The sequence below is a fragment of the Coregonus clupeaformis genome, chromosome 26, assembly GCF_020615455.1.
Source record: "Coregonus clupeaformis isolate EN_2021a chromosome 26, ASM2061545v1, whole genome shotgun sequence".
In the NCBI taxonomy this organism is placed as follows: Eukaryota; Metazoa; Chordata; class Actinopteri; order Salmoniformes; family Salmonidae; genus Coregonus; species Coregonus clupeaformis.
Genome location: NC_059217.1, coordinates 5,473,692 through 5,482,658, shown reverse-complemented (window position 1 = coordinate 5,482,658; position 8,967 = coordinate 5,473,692). Strand labels below are relative to the sequence as shown.

General features: G+C 42.3%; 1 protein-coding gene across 1 annotated transcript; it reads left to right on the top strand.

The window, feature by feature from the left end:
• The first annotated feature begins 3,153 nt into the window (after positions 1–3,153).
• Positions 3,154–6,126, top strand: LOC121578939 (E3 SUMO-protein ligase KIAA1586-like). The gene is made up of 3 exons (XM_041893234.2): positions 3,154–3,277; positions 3,730–3,826; positions 3,987–6,126. The coding sequence occupies exons 2-3, from the start codon at positions 3,739–3,741 to the stop codon at positions 5,885–5,887; spliced, it is 1,989 nt and encodes a 662-aa protein (XP_041749168.2). The 5' UTR covers positions 3,154–3,277; positions 3,730–3,738; the 3' UTR covers positions 5,888–6,126.
• Positions 6,127–8,967: the final 2,841 nt, after the last annotated feature.

Below are 8,967 nucleotides of genomic sequence, written 5' to 3'. Positions count from 1 at the left end.
GATGGGGTTGGGGAGGTGTCAGTGGCATCCTCCATATCTGTCAGCGCCATGGAAGAACCTCATCACGAGCTGGAGAGAATGCTGATTGGGGTACAATGCTGCGGCTTTGTATTATAACCCACAAGCTTTGTATTATACTTTCTAATATCTTTGAAGCTGTAGTAACCCACATATAGTGTATCAGATTTGTATGAATTTGAAAGCAGATAGTAGTTGAACTGAATGTTGGGTTGTTGCGTAAGGAGCTAACAAAGAACTACAAGCCATTTCTTTTTTTTTATTTAGCAAATATGTGAATCTGAAGTGATCCCCCCCCCCCCAAATCCCTATAAGGTAAACATTGAAGTCTATGCACCATTCAATATGTAGTCGATATGACCTCCCTCTTCTAGTTGTTTGTAATAGGGACTGGCTTCTCCATGCTGCCATTCCATATTCAGAAAAGGCTGTTTGTGACAGTGCACACCTCAACCTGACTGTTATTTTGAAAATCATTCAAGTTGTATTCAACTGAGAAAAAAAGTGAGCATGAAATGGAAACGGAAAAGAAAAGATCTTTGATCGCCACCCTTTAAAATGACAAAAACTCTTTATTCACCCCCCTGTGGTGCTCATGGGACTTTAAATCCCCAAATTCAAAGAGAGATGAGAAGCATTCTCTCCCCAATCCTGAATGGGAGCTTTAAAAAGCATCCAGACGCAGTACAGCCTGTATCACTCTTCACAGTTGCTGCATTCATTCCTCTAATTCTCCATTATTATGCAGTGAGCTGCTAGGTGTGCTCTCATTTACAATGGGATTGAAGACCGATCTTTTCCCCTGGGGGCACAGAGGCTGAATGTATTTCTCCTTTTTTAATTACTGTTTAAAAGTTTCATGCTAACCGTTCTGTGAATTTGGGATTCAGAGGGGATTATTATAAGGAATATATTTGAATAACGCAATAATGTTTTTTTGTGTCATGTGGTTGACTACGAGGACTTTGTTATTTACGGGGACTCTGTGATTACTGGGACCGCCCCTGTGATTGTCAGGTCCTCCTAATAGTGATTTATTGTGTAGCAACAGGGTTTAGAGAGCCTACCCTCATTAAAAACAATCAGTTTAACACGTTCGATCTATCAAAATATATTTTCATCGATCGCATTGATGGACTAGGGATCACTAATAGGTTAATGCTGGTCTTGCATGTACTGTTGTCGTTAAACAAACAAACACTAGATCTCTCTGTGACCGGACGCCACTCCTCTCCCCTCTCTTCAGGAATCCAATTAGGAATCCCCAATATTGTCTTATTAACCCTTGGAACTCCTCTATGTAGACACATAAAAAAGTGTGTGAGCCTGGCGCCAGAGTTAAATAGGGAGATTAATAAAGGATTTTGGCTGTGCATGGTCGTCTACTGTGTGTATCAGTGATCCTGCCCACCTGGAGGGCTCCAGAATAAGATTGTGCAATGGCTGAACAGAGTGGAACAGAACGCAGCACAGAGGTCCATGATTCTTACAGTGGGCTTTGACCAGAGGCATTACCTCTTCGCTCAAAGGCTTTGCTTCCCTTGAAATGTGCATGAAGTAGAGCAGGCAGTGGCGTGTATTCATGGAGGCCATGGGAAGCCAGGCTCCCTCCAAAAAATGACCAAGAAAAAAACATACTGAATAATTTATTTAGTCTCTTTGTGTTTCATAAATGTCCTTCAATTTGCGAGAGGATGAATGTATCTCACCGGAGAAAGCATCCAAGTGAACGATGTCTATGTCATCTATGCTGTCAAAAAGAGTATGACATTGTTGCTGCCTGTAGCATTGAATGCAAGGGAAGCCAGCAAGCATTTGGCCTCCCTTGATAAAACAATTATAAGATAATAGCCAATCAGCGTTGAACTAAGTAAGCAGCTGTGAATGGTCCTGGCGCACCCAAAATAAAGTCTCAAGGGAAGCCAGTTTGGTTTTGGCTTCAGACCAATCACATCACATTAGAAGCCAAACGTTATTGACAGAACTTGAATTGTTGCATCCTGTTGTGTTGTTGTCCTCCGATGGCTAGCTAGCTAGCTAAATTAGCCAAGGATTTGGACTTGTGGTTTTACTTAATTTTCCATACTGGCCAATGATTAAAACAGCAATTCTGAGCCAACCATAAATTCATACATTGTGCCCAGAGGTGTAGTCCAGGGTATACGCTGGTATACGGCGTATACCTACTTATTTTTCAGTCAGCATTGCGTATACCCACTTCTAAATCCCCCCTGATGCGCATCATTCAGTAATATCTGTGAGTCAGATTGCCTATTTTCTTCCTCGGGGATAGTGAAGCCATGACCCACCCTCCTCTGCCTCTAATTGGCTGGTACTCGCTGCTTTCACTGATTAGATTGGTTAACTTTAGGCATGAGGACTGATGAGCCAATCAGAGGCAGAGTAGGGCGGGTCATGCCGAGGAAAATATCGCTAATACCTCAGGTGCCAGTGAAAAAAAAAAAAAAAACTCAGGTGCCGGTGCCACTTGACTACGATAACGGCAGCAGACCAAACAACGGATGAAGAAAGGACACAAGCGGCGGTGTGCCACCCCAGTTGATGGAAGACATCATTCTGAGGTAAGTTTTAAGGTGGTTTCCAAATGAATCATTATTTTAAACTACTGGCAAATTGCCAGTGACTGCACATTTAGAGGAGAAGAGATGTTGCCGCCAATAGTTAGTGCGAGTCGGCTAACGTTATGAAGCTAGCTACGTAGATTGGGATAATGTGGGGAAACCGGGGCATTGTTGGTTTTCAGTAAGTGTTTAATCAACCCAGTTCATAAGAATTTCATACCAGACTGATGAAACTGATTATCTCAATGTTTATGAAGCTTGTTTATTATTGTAAAGGTCTAAATTATAACGTTAGCCAAGTTACTAAGCCCTAAATTATAACATTAGCCAAGTTACTTAGCCCTAACTAACCTATATGATCTAGTTTAATTGCATAGTAGCTAAGCTGGTAGTTGATTTTTAAGTAAGTTAAAACACAAGAATGGGGACAAATAGTTTAAGATTCAGCCTAAAACAATATTGAGGTCTAATCAGGCTGTCTTATTTTGTATAGGGACAGGTAACCATGAAAAGGAAGGGAGATATTGCAGACTTTTTTTTTTTTTTTCACAAATCAGGCCCAGATCAGGCCCAGGCAGACCCCACCCCTAAAACCAGCAGCCCTGGCAGCTCTCAACCGGGAGCTAGCCAGGCAAGTCAGTGTGAGCATAGAGAAGGATCCAGTCTACCACCACCAGGTCAGAACACACAGGCAGTAAATTGCATCTCCAGTTTATTGAAAAGTGAAGCCTCACACTGTAACAAAAGGTGATTTTGACAGATTAAGCCTCATTTTGAATTTCTGTGTGATGTTATTTATTTTATTGCCCTTCTATTTATTTTGTCTGTATCCATGTTTGTTTTTTACAATGCTACTGTTATATAACATTTTGTGTTAAATTTGTTGTTTTTTTGTTAAATAAACTCTCCCAAGTATTTCACTCACTAATCTCCTGTATGCTTCAGCTTCACTTGCTGAAAATATTTCCACTTGGTTATGCAGATTGTTAATGTAAAGAGGGGGACCCATGTCTTGCTGATGACTATTGTGATCACAGTATGTGTGTGTGTGTGTGTGTGTGTGTGTGTGTAAGTGTGTGAGAGAGAGAGAGACAGGGAGATGCATAATTAGTTTTGTTGTTGTCTGTAGACATCAATAATGACTGGCCAGACCTGTGGAGTGCTAAACAAACAGAAGACTTCAAATCCAAGAACCCCTGGTTGGGATCCAAAAACAAAAAAATTGGGTAAGTTTAGGTAGATTGCTAGTTTGGGTAACTTCTGAAACAGTGGGCACAGATAACTTTGTGTGTGTGTGTGTGTGTGTGTGTGTGTGTGTGTAAAGGACCATGCACACGTACAGCTGTGGATACAGGAGTAGTTACATTGTTTGTTTATGCTTCGCAGGATGTCTGGTCTGTAGCAGTGTGAACTCCATTGGGATCGACAAGGAGCAAGGACAAGGTGTATCGCTCTCAAGAGAATGGATGAACTTTGAAATTCAAGTGTCTGGCCAGGGAAGTAGAACAACAAGTTTGTCAATCTTGAGAAATAAGGTGAGGAAACATGCGTTGTCCAAGGCCCACACTCAGGCTGTGAAGGTGGCAGAGCAACAGAAAGAAGCTGCCATTGAGAATGCAGTGGAGACTATGACTGAGTCCTACATGAAGGAAACTGAAGCTGTGTTTCGAACAGCCTACCATCTGGCCAAAAAGAACCGACCCTTTTCTGACCATGAGAGCCTCATTGAGCTGCAGGAACTGAATGGTGTAAAAATGGGCTCAATACTTCATTCACGTTACAGTGCAACACAAATAATACAACATGTTGCTAGTGAGATGCAGAGCAAAATCATCAGTAGCATTATAGCATCATCCAGTAAGTTAGCTGTCCTAATTGACGAGGCATCTTCTTTAAGTCACAAAGCTGTCATGACAGTTTCTATTAAAGCATCAATTCAAGAAGAAAGCCCTGAGTTCATATTCCTGGAACTTGTTGAACTGGAAAATCAGAGAGCAGATGGCATATTACAGGCGTTACTCACCTGTTTAACTAATGCTGGCTTTACAGAAGAGTGGCTTCATGAAAACTGGGTAACATTTGTATCTGATGGAGCCAGTGTCATGCTAGGAAAGAAGTCAGGAGTAGCAACCAGACTGACTTTGAGATTCCCAAAGCTTTTTGTATGGCACTGCATGAACCATAGACTTGAACTTGCTGTGTCAGATGCAGTTGATGAGGTAAACTCTGTCAATCACTTTAAAACTTTTATCCAGAAGCTATACTCTCTGTATAGTGTGTCAAACAAAAATGAACGTGAACTTGTTAATGCAGCAGCTGAAGTAGGCTCACAACTTCTTCGCATTGGCAGAATCTTGGATGTACGCTGGGTGGCCAGTAGCTTTCGGACTGTTCGTGCTGTTTGGACATCCCTGGGAGCTCTTGTGCAGCACTTTAAAAATGCTTGCAGTGATGAGATGAGGTCCACCAAAGAGAGGCAGATGTACAGAGGTTTGTTAGACCGTGTTCAAAGTCCAGAATTCATTTGTGACCTTGGCCTCATGTACGACACTCTCCATGAACTAAGTCTCCTGTCACAGGAGCTTCAGTCTCGTTCTATAACGCTCCTCAGAGCAGAGCATCTGCTGAAACGCTCAATCAGAGTGATCCAGTCATTCAAAGAGAGTCCAGGTGAGAAATATAGTGAGGCTTTAGAAGCAAAACAGACTGGGGAGTATCGGTCTATAGCCCTGAAAACAAATGCAAAGCTGAAGTCTATCAATCCAGGCCAGTTCTTACAAAGCCTTGTGAACAATCTGGAGAAACGCTTGTCTTTTGAAGATGAGACCATCATGGACCTCAGCATCCTTGATCAGAGTAAGTGGCCATCAAAGCCCAGCATCCGCCATGGTGAAGAACAAGTTAAGCGACTGTGCAAGCGATTTAACTTGTGCACAGACCAAGCACTGAATGGGATGCGGGACCTACTGGAAGAGCCCAGTAGTGAGCCCAAGGACCTAAAACCACTTATGAACTGTATGAAAACATTCCCTGTCGGTACAGCAGAGTGTGAGAGGAATTTTAGCCTTACGAACAATATAAGCTCAGACAAGAGGGCTGTCCTTCTGATCTCAAACATATCAAACTTGATGATGATTAATATCAACGGCCCACCAACTTCCAAGTTTGATCCTAGAAAATATACAAGGACCTGGTTGAAGAGCCATCGTGCTGCCTCTTCGGTGCGTTCTAGACAGTGCAGTGTGAAAGCTCCTGCAGAAAGCAAATTTGTCTGGAATATACTGTAGTATGAGCAAAGGTCAGAAACCCAGTGCTGGGTTGAGAGAGTATATCACTGTTGATGTGTTGTTAATGCATATATTTTTGTTAATTGTTAACTAAATATTGTTGTAACATATTTTGTTGAATGATTTACCGGTAAATGAACATGTTCAAAACAAAGCATATAGCAATATGAACAAGGATGCATTGTCACCTTCAGATTTGAAGTATTTTATTTAAATAAATGTGCAAAAAATAATCGAAACACCATTTCCTGTTTGCCTCATGATAAATACATTTTACATTCATCCAGGCTGCTCTTGTGACCAGTAGTAACTACAAACTGCTCCTAATCAAGTCATGATCATTTTATAATAGTGTGCAAGTAGAAATTACATATTTTTGGGTAAACTAAATCATAGTCTTACATGTCACTGTTTCTAAAACAGGGCTTTTTTCTGGACTACTTAAAAAAAAAAAAGGTGAATACTGAGAGTATACCCACTTCTCCAGGGACCACTACACCACTGATTGTGCCCCTGGCCTGAGAGGATGGAAGTTCAACATGTATCTAGATGTAGTAATGTTAGGCTAACGTTAACTAGCTGGCCTGTCACATCATTGCCCATGAAAGGAAGTTAGGCTAGTGAGCAAGGATTTTAGCCAGGAAGCCTAGGAAAACTAAAACTAAAAGTGTGTATGACAGAGTCATGAAAGAGGAGGATGGCATTGGCATTTCTGTACAAGTAGGGTAAGTCAACATGCTTTTTCTTCTTGCACACACACACACACTCTTCAGGAAGCTAGGCATATGTCGCACGTCACTACTTCACAGAAGAGGCATTTGAACATATTTGTTTTAATTCAAATTATTTTTGGGGCAGAAATGCCTTCTGGAACATGTGAATTTTCATGTGCCTTAACACACTTGCATGTAATCTGTAAATACAAATAGAATTGATAAATTATGAGCCTAGTTGGTTTAGCCACGGAAAAAGATAGGAACCTTCCCGCTAGCCATAATTGGCTGAGGTAATGGATTTTTTTATTTTCTTTGTTTAACCAGGTAAGCCAGTTGAGAACAAGTTCTCATTTACAACTGCGACCTGGTCAAGATAAAGCAAAGCAGTGCGATAAAAACAACACAGAGTTACATATGGGGTAAAACAAAACATAAAGTAAAAACTACAACAGAAAATATATATATACAGTGTGTGCAAATGTAGCAAGTAATGGAGGTAAGGCAATAAATAGGCTATAGTGCAAAATAATTACAATTAGTATAAACACTGGAATGATAGATGTGCAAGAGATGATGTGCAAATGGAGATACTGGGGTGCAAATGAGCAAAATAAATAACAACATGGGGATGAGGTAGTTGGGTGTGCTAATTTCAGATGGGCGTGTACAGGTGCAGTGATCGATAAGGTGCTCTGACAACTGATGCTTAAAGTTAGTGAGGGAGATAAGTGTCTCCAGCTTCAGAGATTTTTGCAATTCGTTCCAGTCATTGGTAGCAGAGAACTGGAAGGAATGGCGGCCAAAGGAGGTGTTGGCTTTGGGGATGACCAGTGAGATATACCTGCTGGAGCGCATATTACGGGTGGGTGTTGCTATGGTGACCAATGAGCTAAGATAAGGCGGGGATTTGCCTAGCAGTGATTTATAGATGGCCTGGAGCCAGTGGGTTTGGCGACGAATATGTAGTGAGGACCAGCCAACAAGAGCGTACAGGTCACAGTGGTCGGTAGTATATGGGGCTTTGGTGACAAAACGGATGGCACTGTGATAGACTACATCCAATTTGCTGAGTAGAGTGTTGGAGGCTATTTTGTAAATGACATCGACGAAGTCAAGGATCGGTAGGATAGTCCGTTTTACGAGGGCATGTTTGGCAGCATGAGTGAAGGAGGCTTTGTTGCGAAATAGGAAGCCGATTCTAGATTGAACTTTGGATTGGAGATTCTTAATGTGAGTCTGGAAGGAGAGTTTACAGTCTAACCAGACACCTAGGTATTTGTAGTTGTCCACATACTCTAGGTCAGACCCGTCGAGAGTAGTGATTCTAGTCGGGTGGTGGGTGCCAGCAGCGTTCGATTGAAGAGCATGCATTTCATTTTACTAGTGTTTAAGAGCTGTTGGAGGCTACTGAAGGAGTGTTGTATGGCATTGAAGCTTGTTTGGAAGTTTGTTAACACAGTGTCCAATGAAGGGCCAGATGTATACAACATGGTGTCGTCTGCGAAGAGGTGGATCAGGAGAGTCACCAGCAGCAAGAGCGACATCATTGATATACACGGAGAAAAGAGTCAGCCCAAGAATTGAACCCTGTGGCACCCCCATAGAGACTGCCATAGGTCCAGACAACAGGCCCTCCGATTTGACACATTGAACTCTATCTGAGAAGTAGTTGGTGAACCAGGTGAGGCAGTCATTTGAGAAACCAAGGCTATTTAGTCTGCCAATAAGAATGCGGTGGTTGACAGAGTCGAAAGCCTTGGCCAGGCAGGGCAGGATGGATATAGATCTGTAACAGTTTGGATCTAGAGTGTCACCCCCTTTGAAGAGGGGGATGACCGCGGCAGCTTTCCAATCTCTGGGGATCTCAGACGTTACGAAAGAGAGGTTGAACAGGCTAGTAATAGGGGTTGCGACAATTTCGGCGGCTAGTTTTAGAAAGAAAGGGTTCAGATTGTCTAGCCCAGATTATTTGTAGGGGTCCAGATTTTGCAGCTCTTCCAGAACATCAGCTGTCTGAATTTGTGTGAAGGAGAAGCCGGGGGGTGGGGGGGCATGGGCAAGTTGCAGCATAGGGTGCAGAGCTGGTGGCCGGGGTAGTGGTATCCAGGTGGAAAGAATGGCCAGCCGTAGCAAAATGCTTGTTGAAATTCTCGATTATTGTAGATTTATCGGTGGTGATAGTGTTTCCTAGACTCAGTGCAGTGGGCAGCTGGGAGGAGGTGCTCTTATTCTCCATGGATTTTACAGTGTCCCAAAACTTTTTGGAGTTCGTGCTACAGGATGCAAATTTCTGTTTGAAAAAGTTAGCCTTTGCTTTCCTAACTGCTTGTGTATATTGGTTCCTGACTTCCCTGAAAAGTTGCA

Bases quoted from the DNA above. Each gene is read 5' to 3' on its own strand.
- LOC121578939 (XM_041893234.2), top strand. From the start codon at position 3,739: ATGACTGGCCAGACCTGTGGAGTGCTAAACAAACAGAAGACTTCAAAT. The intron at 3,827-3,986 runs GTAAGTTTAGGT...TATGCTTCGCAG, and splicing joins TCCAAAAACAAAAAAATTGG to GATGTCTGGTCTGTAGCAGT.